We start from the raw sequence: 15,134 nt of genomic DNA on the forward strand, positions 1-15,134 counted from the left end.
AGGTCGAACAAACTTGTGCCGGGAAGCCAACTATCTGTCTGAGCTAAGAGAGTCGCAGCTGCCAGGGATCATAGCCCCGTCGTCCCGTACAACTACTTATGTACGGTGGCGCGGGAGACTCAGAGCACAACCGGAGCACCGCAAGTCCTGGCTACAATCAGAGCCCAAACCAGGGATTCGGCGGTGGCAAAATAGCTCACTAGTTATTGTGCCGGACTACTGCGGCAAAGGTTGTTTTAACGCAGTGTGTTGTAAAAATAGTCAACAAACTATTTCGCTCACCATTAAGCGCGGTAAAATAGCCAAATGAATAATCATTATACCGCAAAGATTGCGGCAAAATAGCCACTTCGTAAAAATTAATATGTAAACAGCTAGCTGACGTAATATACGCACCGCGTATGCTATACCGACATGACCGCAGCAGCAGAGAAAGAACTCTGGAGATTGGTTTTTTTCTGTTGCCTACTTTTGTAGACACTACATTACCAAACGATGTCGATGTCACGATCTCATTACACTCACAAGCCTGTACCACAACGCTGTGACAACAGGAATACCAGCACGTAACTTCCGCCTAGGTATACAATAATACACTACTGCTTAACCTAAACGAAGGTCACACAGCACCAACACCAAAGGATTAAGCTCATTAAGGTGCTGTTAACCACTTTAATAACATCAATGTTCACTCAGACCAAGTCACACCGTAACTCTCCACAACCGGCAGATGCTGTTTGAAGACGAAGCTCAGCTTCTGATTGGAGGCTACCGATAAGAACACGGACAGTCTACGTCATCGCTAGTACAACTGTTAGCGTAAGTACTGTACGTACTACGTCGTAGTCCAGATCTGGGGTTGTGGATGTTATTGAAGCACTAGACACGTAGAAGGTTAACGCGCGATTACCAGAGCTGCCCGAACCAAGTTTTCGTAATTCGCAGACAATATGGGATTGCCTTTATGCAGTTTGTCCCTGTCCATTCTGCTGGAAGTTCACCGCAACGATGAGAACCATAAAGGCGTCTTCTTGCGCAGTCACGACCGAAGGCCGGCATTTGGCTTAGCGCACTACCGTCCGCGCCCACATCGGGAACTTGCTTGATGACCACATGTTGAACATTTCAGTCGCGCTTACCGTTAGACCTGGAGCTGTCACCTGTGAACCGTGTGATTGTATGAAATGCTGCAAGCCTGTTGGCTGTTTGGCACATCATGATCTGCCTGCCCTTTCCCTGCCGACAGGGATCCACAACATGGCAGTCTCACAAGCACTGTCTGCCGCGCCCTTGTATCAGTCGGAATCCCAGCTAAGCTTGAACCTCGTGGCACTTCTCGTACGAACGAACGACTCCCCGACGGTTGCGCAACTTTTGCATAGCAAAAGGGAATATGTCACTTTTTGAATGTCACTTTTGTCGACACAGTCGCTGTCGGTGACAAGTCCTCATCAACATATTTCGCAACGGGATGTAGATATTGTAGCGATTGAAATTAGATGAACCCCCAGTAGGAGTGTCAGTTGCCTTTCTCTACTGGTTACGGGTTGTTGTGTTATGAGATCAGAATCCTTCTTTCCTACATTTTACCGACCGCATCTCAGGGTCAGAAACATCTTGAAATTAGTCTTGCTGCAGCTTGTTTCGCGCCTTCCGCGCTTCTTGCCCCTGTGCTTTATGCAATATGCACTTCTTGCTACGCGCTAGCCGAGCTTCTTGCTCCATGCTTATGCGTTCTTGCTCCTCAGCTTGCATTGCTCGCTGATTCTTGCTTCGTGTACTTGCTAATAAACACCTGCGAGGCTGCGATGACCATGTGCAGTGCTGCCTAACCGCCATGGGATGATCGTGCAGCATTGTCACCCTGCAAACGGTAGTCAGGTTCCGGTCAGCATCGCTGGCGACCGTGCTAGCCTTTCCCACACTAACAGTCGACAGATCTTGGTAGGTGGATTAACCAACCCACTAGAACAGCAGTCAAACCGGGTGCAATTGGCAATTGCAATATACAATACAACTGGGAGACGTGCCATCGGTTACTGGTACAACGGATGGAGCGGAAACGTTTAATGAGCTTCTACTGTAGTACAGTAATGGTTACTTTACCCGGTAGCTTCCATTTGTTTTGTTTCACAACGTATCGTTTTACGCAGCAAAGCTTCTTCGTGTACGTACATACAATTAACCGGTTATAATAATACTTAAATTATTATTATCATTTGCACACAGCCCGTATATTACGTAATACTGTACAGTCACTACAGTACATTGGTTCAAAACTTCAAACCAGTACGTACATCATGTGGGCATCGTCATGCGCCTTGGTGTGGCAGCATCTTTAAGAAGCTCTTACTGGTTGCAGAGTGGTTGGCCGAAGATCAGTTCGATTGGTTTCACAAACTTTCTTTCGATGTGAACCAACCGTCTTACGGTTACTTAACTACGACTTCGCGACGTTTGTTTGTTTTTGCATTATCTGTTGTCATTCGTGAGATATAAGTGGTTGTTGGAAAGAATGTCCGATACCCGCACCCAAACGAGCGGATGCAGTAAGTAAAATGAATAAAATCGTCTTGCAACATGGTATGTTTGTGAATGAATTAGAAATTGCATAGCTGCAGTCGTATTGACCAGAGGAGTAGCCAATATAGTTAGCTAATGGTTTCGTCATGTTTACCTCTCAGATAACTTCATCGTCTTCCATGATATTTTGAAACTACGGGTGGGAAAGAGGAGAAGTGCACAATTAGCGTTGGTGGTAAAATACTAGCAAGAATCATGAGCACCGGTTCATGCAGTTCTCTAAAATTAAAACCCTGATGAACCTGTGTCACTGAAGTGGGAATGCAGTCAGTGATCAAGATAAGTACTTTTAACTTTTGGTGTGGCAGAAGACTGTGAAATTTAACGTTTTCCAATAACTTGTGTGATTGCGTTTGCAAGATCTTGTCATTTGAAGATCTTAAAAAAACATTGCAGATGGTAGTGTAGTCGGACTGAGTTATGTAACTGCAGTTGTGTAAATTGGGTGGTTTTCAGTTTTGCCAACCTCCCGTATCTTGGTCTTGCCTAGCAGTGTCGCTAATCCATTTCTCTGCAGTTTCATTTGAAGTTCAGCAGTTTTAGCTATTAGAAAATAAAAGCACTTTAGGACAAACTGCTTACGTTTTATGGCGTTGTTAGTTTGGTATCAAGGTTAGTACGTTATTGAGGAGCCAGATTGCAAGAAGTGTTAGTTGTTGCACATGTCAGAAGCATTAAATTTTGACAACACCCAGTATCTGATGTTTATTTCACCGCAGTGGCACCAGCCATGAAGCAGACCGTCGGGAAAATCATGGACGCCATCAATCTGATGCTGCCCAAAGGAAGCGAAGACGCGGTTCTGCACGACATCATGCAGAGCATCAAACGTCGACTCCACCCTGCCGATGTTGCGCCATCAATCCACCCAGAGCGTTTGGAGAGTGCTTCATCAATTTTCTCCGACATGTTGCTACAACCGACTCTTCTGCTGGCTGAAAACCGTCCAGGCAAGCATATGCGCTCGTACGAAAATCAGCGACTACATGTAGTAATAACATGACGGCTTTCTTCTAGGCGATCGTGATCGTAGTCCTTCACCCGATATGAACGATGCAGCTCTGGAAGCGGTCGGACTCAAGCCGCGAATCCGCCTACTGACGTCTGTCATGCGCAATCGTAAGTTTGGTGTGCTTTGAGTTTTTATAAGCGTCTGTTGTTGGAACTAGTTATAGTAAGTTAGAAACTTAAAGATTCTCCAGGCTCTGTACTGATTACGTAAGGGTGTGTTGCGGGACTCTGGTCTGGCTTCAGTTAAGCCGCAAGCATTTTCGCTGCACTTTGACGGTTTTTACATTCCGCACATCTTTATAATATGGATTCGCGTACCGATCACCAGAGACACGGTATACTGTACCTTTTTCCACATGACAAAAGCTTAAGAAAATTGATTGCGTGATGATAGTGTTTTTTATTCAAGATTGTACACGAGGTTAACAATGAATATCAAGTTTTCTGTTGGGGACCAATGCAGGGAATGCCTGAAGCCCCTGAACTTTGGTGTCCAGTACGCGAATCCGAGTTGTTAATGTGTCGGAAATGCGATAAACGTTAAAGTAATTGCAAACACTTCCCTTTCCTTTCGGATGATAAGGTCATTAGAGAACTGTTGTTATCCGCAAAATAAATAAGTTTAAAGTTACGCTTGTGTTGATAAGTGTTGAGAAGGAGTTTTCGGGTGTGGCGTACTACGGGCATGTCCCCGAACATAACCCGTAAAGGCAATATGGTGAAATCTTAAAGTGCCTGTTAACTACGTGCAGGATCGGAGAATTGGCAGCCCCTGCAGAATGCCCTGCCTGGTAGTGGTGATCGCGGAAAGAACATGACCTACGAACATCGGCAGCGTAAGCGTCACACTCAGCGCAGTCGGACGGTCGCTATGCCGGTCGCTTCTCCCCACAGTCGAATTGTCGTCAAGCTGCCGCAACCAGAGGCGGCACGCGGTGTTTTGAGTAACGATCCCATTCAGGTGCGCAACGCGGCGAACAGTATCATCGCGTACCGGTGTCCGCGGTGTCCGCAACAGAAAAGCACCAAGAAGGAAGTGATGATGCATCTGGCGTTTCACGGCATTAGCGGGAAATTTGCTTGTAACGAGTGCGATTTCGCTACCGACTCCAAGGTGATGTTCTACTATCACGCCATGGCGCATTCCAAGAAAGAGACTGGTCAACCGGGTGCACGAAAGAAGCGAACCACACTGCGCAATCCGTCGGCTGCTGGTAAGCAACACACTATAGTGATGTAATTTGATAACTCGACGCTTTTCCGTTTTCGCAGTCCGGACACTTTCACAATATTAGTTCGTGCACCGGACACGAGAGATACGGCATTCGCTGCATTGTTCCGCATTAGAGAACTTGGTAACTTTTTATTAATCAGGTGTACAACTTGCGTAAAAAACAGTATTTATCGTGTAAATAATTTTTCAAAAGTTGTTTGTCATATGGAAGAACGCGGAGAATACTGTGTCTCTGGTGTCCATCACACGACTCCCTATTGTGAATGTGCGTCCTTCGGTCCTTCTCTCAGTTGTAACCACCAGCAGAAGGTAACTGGATGTTTTTGTCGTTTTAATTTATAGATGACCTGTTTTCCAATCCAGCCAGTCCCACATCCTCGGCCGCAGAAGAGGGCATCGCGTGCGTCATCCCCAACTGTTCTTTCATGGGTCCGGACCGGCAGTCCATCGCGGAGCATCTGCGTAAGGAACACGGCCCGTGGCACCGTGTGCCTCCCTCCATGAAGGTTGCTGCAACGCCGAAACCCCCGATGAAAGGACCCGCCGTGATCTTGACGGGAGGCCGGAAGAAAGGCGCCAAACGGGGCCCGCGGGTCCGTGCCCGCGCCGTGACCGTGGCCAGCGCGGCCATGTCCAGGCACCAGTGCGTGGAGTGTCCGGATGCCTTTGGCTCCAAGACGCAGTTGTACCTGCACCGCTGCCGGGCGCATCCGCGCCGCCGCGGTCGCAAGCCGAAGGAACCGAGTGCCCAATCACTGGCGACGGGGATGCCGCCGCCGTTGGATGTGTCGGTTGCGGAGAGCAGCGAAGTGTGGACGGGTGAAGTGCAGTCGATCGGGGAGATCGAGGTGGAATAACGGAGCCGGTATGGGGTGGGTGTCCTTGGTGGATTTTTGTTTGGCTATGAGCCGGTTTTACTAAGAGCTGCTAACTGCAGCAGGACAGTCATTTTGCTGGGTTTTAGTTTGTTTCGTTTTTCATTGTGTAACCCTAAAAAAGAAATAGTGCAGCTGTTTTCCTATGAGTTTCGCACATTGTTCCAAGGTCGTTACCGAAAATCCGAGGAATTATTGATTTCTGTTGGACATTTATATATTGCGCCGTATAAGATGAGATGCGCTGGATACGTTTATATTTTTCTGTTGTTCTTGTTGTTTAGTCTACGAAAATAATAATAAAGTCTCATTTACATTGGTATTTACTGGCTTACGCAGCATTAACGGCTTGTAAAATCTATACGGCGGAATACAGTTACAGTATACCGATGAATGGCGTTATTAATTTTCGGGCTCAAAATTTTAATTTACCTGCCCTAGATCGACGCGGCAGTTTTGCTCAGCGAGGATTGCCGCGGAGTTTATTGCCTTGCGTACATTCTTTTATAATACGAGTATACAGTCGTACATTCTAATGTAAAAATTACAAATTAGTACTTCTACGGTAATATTTCTAAAATATCTATACGTGATACAAATCTTCCAATTCTACAGTACATATCAATTCTACAGTAAGCTATTATTCTGTCAATGTGTAATTTTAATCTATGTTTTCCCATGCAGTCCCCTACGCCGTGTGGTATTTTTAATTGTTAACGGTATCTTATTCTTTCGTACGACAATTACACCCAAAATTATTTCTGCTTGTTATAAGTACAGGTAAAATGCACTAAGAGAACCGGTTTTCATAGGAAGTGTTTGATGAATCCTTGACATTAGAAAGTTACACAAAAACCTTTGAAGTTATTTCAATCGAACAATTCCGCAAAGTAGGAAAAGACGTTAATTTCGTTTGGAGATAGATGACACGCCGAACAATGGGCCAACTGTCCGGCGTTATTCCGGTGAACAATGGCGAGAAACGCTCTAAGCCGCCTTTGGGTAATTCATCGCGGTTGATTTTTGGCAGAAGCTGATCGGTTTGTTAACAAGCTGCCGATATATACTGTAATCGAAAATTGAGAAAACTTTTTTAACGATATCACTGCCGATTTAGTATGATTGTACATGCTTCGTACACAACTACACATATTTCCGCACATTTTCAGCAATTGTTGACGGGGGTTTAACAAGAAAAACGCTCCCAGCTAGCATATTGTCATGATCGTTAAGTAGTACTACAAACGTTTTAACGTTGTGTGAACATTTCTCATAATCACTTCATTCTGGCCACGGCGATAAACTAATACAAACACTGTGTTCCTCTCCTCTGGTGTGACTTTTATATTTCACGCCTCAACGATTTATTACAGCAGCGCCGGAGATCGCGCACACACACTATGCACACAGTATCGTCGCAAATCAGCAGTGTTTTTGTATTATGCCAACAATATATTTTGCGGGTAAATAATTTTCTTCATGTGAATGGAGGACACCAAGCATAACCGGGTACATCCGGCGTTGGTGCGCTTTGAGACGATCCCCAGTTTCGACACGGACGAGAGTGCGGAGGGGTCGCCGGAAAATGTGCCGGTTAAGGTCATCGACGGTACGACATCGCCCATGTCCAACGGGAGTTATGGCGGCGGCACGTCGCCGGTCAGCGCGGTGAATTATAATGTCGATACGCAGACGCTGAGTCTGCTGGAGCAGACGCAGATCGAGAATGGGGCGGATGAGCGGACGCGGCTGCATCAGCGGCGCCGGTCGGGAGGGGCGCCGGAAGATGGTCGCGAGACGTGGACCAGTGGGATGGACTTCTTGCTCAGTATTATCGGGTTTGCCGTGGATCTCGCTGCCGTGTGGCGGTTCCCTTATTATGCCTACAAGAATGGAGGCGGTAAGGGATGTTCACCTTGCACCGCCATATAGTACAATAGTTTGATACGGTGGCGAAATAGTTATGCGTATATGCTCTGAAACAATCGAGAATTATGTATGGCAGTGTCAGATTGAACATTCGGTGGAATTATGATTCGGTGATTCACCCATGCGGTGAAATTATACAGTCAGAAAATGTGCGCATTAAGGTGGTGAGCTGAAGGTCACCGGCTAAGTAATCTTAAATTTCTGGACGATCGAGCGATCTGTCAGAGGGGCAAGCGTACAGATAAATTATAATTATAAAATCTGTAGATAAATTATAATTTATAAGTGCCAGCCTTTATTTACGTATTTCTTTTCCAGAATTTTTCTTGTTCAGTAGCCAGTGCACACTTTTGTTTGCAAATTTCAACTTTCGTTCACTTCGAATTTTGATTTTTGTTTCGTATAATTATAAGAAGTAATCGAATAAGCCAAGGTTGTTATAGAACGTGTTAGAAACGATGTGAACGCACTGCTGCAGGTAACCGAAAAAAGTAGAAGTTTTACTAGTTTTTTGTGAAGCGTGAACTGATCTGCATTGTGGGATAACCTTCTTGGAGAACTGCCACTTAACTACGATGGGCTGTTAATATTGTACATTTACACTTTTAGGGCAGAATTGTGCAGTTGAGCCGTGAGGATACAGAGTTATAAACTACAGTATATAAGTACCTCCATGACCTACCGTGCTTAGGATCTGGTAAAATAGTTTAATTAACTGTAAAATATGTTTCAGCTGTGTGTGCTTAACTGTGTGCTGCGCGTACTTAAAAATCGACAGGTATATTATGGTGTTATTCATTTACAAACTATTTCAATAAATTCCTATTATTACTTTACCTAATTTGCTAAAACTAATACAGAATTAGGATCAGTCTGGACGTGGTAATTATATGCCGTGTTGTTCAAAACATACAAAAGGATGCACAACTGCATACGCCTTTGCCGACTGTTTAGGTATCTTCCTAATACCATATTTTACGATGTTATTTATTGGAGCAGTGCCCTTATTATATCTGGAATTAATTATCGGACAATACAATCGTCAGGGCCCGGTCAGTGTGTGGCCATTACTGGTGCCAATATTTCAAGGTGTGTGCAGTACTGTATACAATACTGACTCGTGAATTACAGACATTCGTGCAATTGCAATCGCCAGGGTTGCTTGTTTTTATTTCTTACAGTTAGAGCGCCAGTTTCGCTGTATTTTATGGTGTAATTAATATTGTTTTACTATTAATATTGTTTTACTTGAATGCAGGAATCGGTTTTTGTGCCATATTGGTGTCTTTTTACGTTTCCTTCTATTATAAGTAAGTAATATTGTATTGCTTATAAACTTATGTTTATTCTTTCTGTCTTTAATAATGTTTTGCTTGATTACAGTAATATATTAGCATGGTCATTCTTCTATTTATTCGCCTCGCTCAACACCGAACTGCCCTGGTCAACGTGCGGCAACCAGACCTGGGTGACGCCCCTGTGCAATGACAACGACACCGTTCCACATTACGGAAATGCTTCCGTCAGAAATCTTTCCCGTTCACCGGCACAAGAATATTTCGAGTAAGATTACACTTAAATTAGAAATCTTTTTTAAGAAACAAGTTGACGCCCCACACTTGCGCGCTGATACTTTTTGTGAATTATTATGTCCGTTATTCTTTTCGTTGTAACCGTTGAACTGAGGCATGCTATTACTTATTTAAAATACGGTATTGTTAAATATATGTATGTACCGCGGTTTTATTACCTGAATTCATCGTAACTTCTGGTTTCGTATTTTATATGGATTAGGTGTGCGTAAAATCATATTGTTCAAAATTAATTCACTGACTGTAAAGGTTGAGTGCAATACGAAGTATTCGTACATGACATTTTTCTTCTAAGGAATCATGTTCTGGGCCTGCATAGCGAATCCGGCTTCGACAACATCGGCTGGCCCCGATGGCAGCTGGTACTGTGTCTGGCGTTGACCTATCTGCTCCTCTTCCTGGCCATGTTCAAGGGCGTCAAGAGCAGCGGCAAGGTAGCGTTGACTTGGCCATCATCGGGGCGTTTTTGGGGGTCGGTTCCTTAAGCGTATGTTCTAGGTAGTGTGGGTCACGGCCATAGCGCCTTACGTTATTTTGCTCATCCTATTCCTACGCGGCATCTTCCTCCCGGGAGCTCTCACCGGCATCCAGTTCTACATGACGTTTGATTTTAAACGACTGTTGGATGCCCAGGTGCGATATAAGGAGCACGATAGAAATATGCGATTTCGTACAATATTACTCGCGTGATTTTCTATGCAGTTAATTAAGTTTTCACAGTTACATAATATACTGTATTGTACTGTACAATAATCTGAGCAGCGCAGCGATGTGATTAGTCAAGGTTTGTAGATAAGCGGCGATTCGACGATCGGCTGGCCTGCGCCGAATAGTAAAATTAAAATGCATCAAAACGTTTTCGATTTTTAATGCTCCTGCATAAAATTTGATCATTTTTGCTCGACTTTGAAACTGTATATTGATGCCACGACTTAGGTTAAATGTCTTTTGAAAATATCACATGTTACATGTTCCGCTTAACGAGTTTGCTTCCTTTATATTAAAAAGCAATGTGCTTTTAATTTAAGCATTTTTAATTTGCTTTTAATGCTTTACCTTCGCTGGGAATCGGTAGAAAGTTCTCTAGGAGCATCTGTTAAAATGAGGAAAACATTATCGATATTACGCCGGTTGCTTAAATACTCTAAATAATTTTGTAGTACGTAACTAGATACAGTAATACCTCTACGCTCTACATACACTCGTCTACGCTCTACATCTGGAGACCTGCTAGCTTGTATATTATGTGTTACTACGCTACTGTCTACAGTTGTGGATCGACGCGGCCGTGCAGGTTTTCTATTCGACAGGCGCCGGTTTCGGCGTCCACCTGGCCCTGTCCAGCTACAACCAGTTCCATCACAACTCCCAACGCGACTGCCTGATAACGGTGGCCGCCAACGCGGCCGCCAGCCTGTTCTCCGGCTTCGTCGTCTTCACCTACTTGGGCTACATGGCCAACAAGCAGAACCTCCTCATCGATCATGTGGCCAAAGCCGGTAAGAAGGCTGACAAGTTGCTAACTTGTTTCTCCTCTTACGTGAACACTTGAGACAATACGCTCCCTAATTGAAGCCGCCACGGAACATGTCACCAACGGCTGATGGCGACGTTGGGCTAATGAGGCACTCTTTCCCCAAATTGTGAAGTAATCGTGTATATAACGCGTAATCACGTTGGGAGATTGACGCGGCGCCCGGCTGTGTATAGTGTATACTGTGCCGGTATACTTCTATGTATAAAATATATGTATATACGGCATTGCTGCTGTTGAAGTTTCTATACTGCCTGCAGGCGCTTCGCGGTCGATGCCGACGTGAAATCAATCAGGATAGTTTGGCGGAAAAAACAATGATTTGTGAAAATTTTTAACGCCTTAAGTGTCAGTGCGGCGGTGTTGGAGACGACAGGCTGGTTGGCACATGAAAAATGTGTTGACAGGTTGTTAGCGCGTTTATTACAGTGGATATGCCTAAACGGCGTAATTGTGCAGCGAAGCAGTTTTCTATTTCAGTAGCATAAATTAATATTTCGTACTGTGAAAAATCAAAAACAACGTGGATAGCAAACAGTGTTAATTGTGTGGAGAAATAGCTGTAGTGTTCTACGGCTTTCGGAGGGATACCGAAATGAAAATGTTCGAGCACAAAATACAGACACGGTACAAATCGTAGATGAGTGGCGTTTAGGGTGAGAATCCTATTAACTGACTCGTGTCACTTCCATATCGAAACGCTTTAATTTTACAATTCTTTTTAATTTTGAGTTTCCGTAAAATTTATTTTTAAGTGCCCAAAGTGTGAAGTAATCGTGTATATAACGCTCAATCATGTTAGTATATTTAATTGTTTTTGCTCAACTTCGAAAACATATTTTGATCGGGAACGTCCGACCATTTTCCATAAAAACACAACATTCTTTTCTAATTATGTTTGCTACTGCCTAATTAATAAAATATGAAGCATATTGTGCTAACAGAGAAGGTGAGATCTTTTTTATGATTGTTTGTGCATTTATTATTTTTATGAGGTTTTATGTGCCCCGCACGACTTTTCAAATTTCGTGCAAAAACAAAATTAATAATTATATTGATTGTTGTAGACCTTTGTATGTTTTAACACGGGATGCCAGTAATAAGTATGTATTGACTATCGTAGTATGGTGGCACGCTTTGATGCTAAACATTATCGTCTATCAAGTTAAACATGTATTTTATCAAGCCTGTTTTTTATTCTTCTGTATGAGACTTTATGATGACTGTAATGGTCGCTAATCCCATAACAACCGCGTCTGCTGACCAATATTCCATCGTAATAAATTACTGAAATAAGTGGCATTTAGCAGCGGACAATGCAATCACCCCCGCGATTACATGCCCATTACTTCCTCATATTTGCTCTGATTAAACAGGTCCCGGGCTGGTTTTTCAAGTCTATCCGGAAGCCATCGCCACGTTGCCGGGTGCGCCGCTGTGGTCGGTGCTGTTTTTTATCATGTTATTAACGCTCGGGATGGACAGTTCGGTAGGGCACGCTGATACAGTGTATATTGATTCCCTGGTGAAATATGATTGCATTTGAGTGCAATATGATCAGCAATGTGCGCATTAATAGATGGGCGGCATGGAGGCCATCCTCACCGGCATGCTGGATTATTTCCATAATTTCTTCCGTCGCTTCCGCTACGGCCGGGAAGGATTTACGGCATTTGTATGCGGCCTGTCCTTCCTCATCGGTCTAATCAACTGCACACCCGTATGTGGTCCTACCGGTTTGGCTTTACGTCTGTAATAATTAGTTTCTTTATTAAGGTCATCGGGGAAAGAAACTTGTTCGGTTTAGCCGACAACGTTCTAATCCAGATTTACATAATTAAATGGGTACAACTTATAGTAGGATGATATTCCAAATAAGCTCAAACTGTTATAAATTTGATGCATTTTACTTGCATGGTTAACCCTTTTACATCATTAATATTGAAAGCTGCGGTCTTATTATTGATTTTAGCATCAGAAAATAAAAATCACTCATTAACCGAGAACAGGATAATTTTATTTTCGAAAATATATGCGCTTTTTAAGTAATTTCTTTTTTGAGTTTCGCATTCATTTTTCCCATAGACGCACAAAAAAACTGGCATAATTTCATCCTATTTTATTATTAATTTATTACCGTTTTTTACGAGAATTTAATACCGTTGCTTTACATGCTTTTTGGTGAAAGGTGTATATTCCACAAAACGGTTTTCGTGCCCCCAATATTTAATGAAGCTTGACGTTAAAGCGTCTCCTATGACTGTATACGTTCAGTTTGGTAGAGTAGCGGCTAATACACATGTCGGCAGATTAGCCTTGCCGATAACAATAACGCTGTGGGAATTCGCTTAAAAGAGTTCATTTTTTCGTTTCGTTTATACGCAAAACTAGATTTGAGTTGACTTTTCCGTCTTAATTGCGTCGAAACCACAATAATTTTAAGCGCAGAGTGACGGCACACGTAATCATGCAGGCTTCATGGGAAGCGATAGATACAGTATAATCGTGTAAGAATTAGACTGAGCGTTATACGTAATTAGCACGAAAATTAGCTACTTAATTCCAACTGCTCTATTTGTTAATAAAATACATTACAGGCCGGCATATACACGTTCCAATGGTTCGACACCTTCTCAGCCGGCGTCTCCCTGCTCTTCGTGGCCTTCTTCGAAGCCATCGCCGTCGCGTGGTTCTACGGCATGACGCAGCTGCAGTCCGACATCCAGGAGATGTTGGGCCGGCCACCGGGATGGTTCTGGCGGGTGTGCTGGAAGATACTGACGCCGGTGTTTCTGCTGGTGGTCATTGTGCTGGCCGCGGCCACTTTTCCGGCATTGAAATACGATAACTACATCTATCCCGGCTGGGCCACGCCGGCCGGCTGGGTGTTCAGTCTGTCCAGTACGCTGCTCATCCCGGCGGTGGGTGTGTACAAGGTGGCCCGGACACCGGGGACATGGCGGCAAGTGCGTTGGCGTTCGGGGAAATTTGATAGATGATTGCGTCAGGAATGCGTTAATCGGTTGAGTGCAGTGATTGCTTTTTTTGCGTTTGTAGAAGATTGCTCTGAACATCTCACCGGCACGTGATCAGCAGGAGATTATTAAGAAGAACTACGTCAAGCGATTTAAGGTCAGGCGGGAAGTTTTTTCACGTAAACGTTTTGCAATTGACGCGATTCTGTGAAGAAATTTTCATACTCGTATGTGAATTAGTTTTGCATGCTGTAATACATTTTTATAGGTAGTATTATGTATGGTAGTATTATGAAAAAAGCTAAAGCAGCAGTACATACCGACGATGATACCGTACTTAATGGTACTGTTAAGGACTTCAGATACATGATTTAACGATCAAATACTTTCCGCGTTTTCTTGAAAATCCAGTAATTTCCAGTTTTAAGTGAATGAATACTTTCAGTCTTTGGTTTGTTACTAGTTTTGGGCGTGCTGTTCTGTGTACAACATCGGTCATACCGGCGTCAATTTGATGTACCTCATTAAAAAATATAGATATATGACGTAATTACTACCATCGTAGTGTATTGTGGTTTCATATTGCACGCTTGAATGAATGATTGTTTCTGCAGCGGAAGCACTGGTTTCAAATATGATCACTGAATGCGCGCTTCACCGCCCGTGATGTTGTGACAAAGCATTCCTGGGATCGGCTAGCCGGAAGTTGTCAGGGAGGATTGTTTGTTTCTGCAACGGGTTTTGTATTGCTATAGAACGATATGACGTAGAGCACGGGCTACGAGTGCACACGAAAAAGCGACAGTTTTGTTGTCAGAATTTAACTTTAACGCATTGAATCTTCATTAGACAGTTTTTGATCTTTTATTCTTCTGTGACAGTATTGTTGCGTAGTTAATAATTTTTAAATCCGCACATTTTTATCATAGTAAAATGTGTCAGGTATAAAGCATTGGCGTCTGCTGTCGGCAAAATCAATTTAGCGTAGCGAATGTAGTGAAGTGGCATTTGATCGCATTTAGTCCAGTCAACACTGCGGGGATGCCGCCACACTGACAAAATTGTTGGAATATAAAAGTGAAAGCTAATTTTTGTAGCTGGCCGTAAGTGTAAATAGCAGCTCTAATAAAATAACAGTAAACAGATGAATTATACAGCAGCTAAAATATATTGACAGTAGTTTTTCGTTTCCTCTAACTATCAGTTGTCAGTCGTCATTGTTACGGCCGATGTTTCTTGCGATAATTTGGTTCATATATTAGACTAAGTCTAATCCAGCATGAAAATTCACATTATAATATGTTGCGTTGCGTTTAGTGTGCTCTATCTATTTTTACGATCCCGATACGTAAAACCAAGTAATTTTTTAAAACGTATGTGTATATGTAATTACATTACTTA

The 15,134-nt window shown here is 43.3% G+C and overlaps 2 protein-coding genes across 3 annotated transcripts; both read left to right on the forward strand.

Annotated features, from left to right (window-relative positions):
- Positions 1-2,419: 2,419 nt before the first annotated feature.
- LOC129597204 (uncharacterized) lies at positions 2,420-6,007 on the forward strand. 2 transcript variants are annotated; one of them, XM_055494671.1, is made up of 5 exons: positions 2,420-2,549; positions 3,303-3,533; positions 3,601-3,702; positions 4,347-4,808; positions 5,171-6,007. In XM_055494671.1, the coding sequence occupies exons 1-5, from the start codon at positions 2,516-2,518 to the stop codon at positions 5,683-5,685; spliced, it is 1,344 nt and encodes a 447-aa protein (XP_055350646.1). In that variant the 5' UTR covers positions 2,420-2,515; the 3' UTR covers positions 5,686-6,007. The 2 variants fall into 2 exon arrangements, with proteins under 2 accessions (XP_055350646.1, XP_055350647.1); XM_055494672.1 differs by lacking the exon at positions 2,420-2,549 and adding an exon at positions 2,877-2,982.
- A 908-nt stretch (positions 6,008-6,915) lies between these two features.
- Positions 6,916-14,695, forward strand: LOC129597173 (sodium-dependent dopamine transporter-like). Its single transcript, XM_055494632.1, has 12 exons — positions 6,916-7,603; positions 8,587-8,721; positions 8,891-8,942; positions 9,016-9,195; positions 9,520-9,658; positions 9,723-9,857; positions 10,495-10,723; positions 12,135-12,247; positions 12,338-12,478; positions 13,356-13,724; positions 13,816-13,890; positions 14,348-14,695. The coding sequence occupies exons 1-12, from the start codon at positions 7,189-7,191 to the stop codon at positions 14,369-14,371; spliced, it is 2,007 nt and encodes a 668-aa protein (XP_055350607.1). The 5' UTR covers positions 6,916-7,188; the 3' UTR covers positions 14,372-14,695.
- Positions 14,696-15,134: the final 439 nt, after the last annotated feature.

The sequence above is a fragment of the Paramacrobiotus metropolitanus genome, unplaced genomic scaffold (genome assembly GCF_019649055.1).
Source record: "Paramacrobiotus metropolitanus isolate TYO unplaced genomic scaffold, Prichtersi_v1.0 Parri_scaffold0000101, whole genome shotgun sequence".
NCBI lineage: Eukaryota > Metazoa > Tardigrada > Eutardigrada > Parachela > Macrobiotidae > Paramacrobiotus > Paramacrobiotus metropolitanus.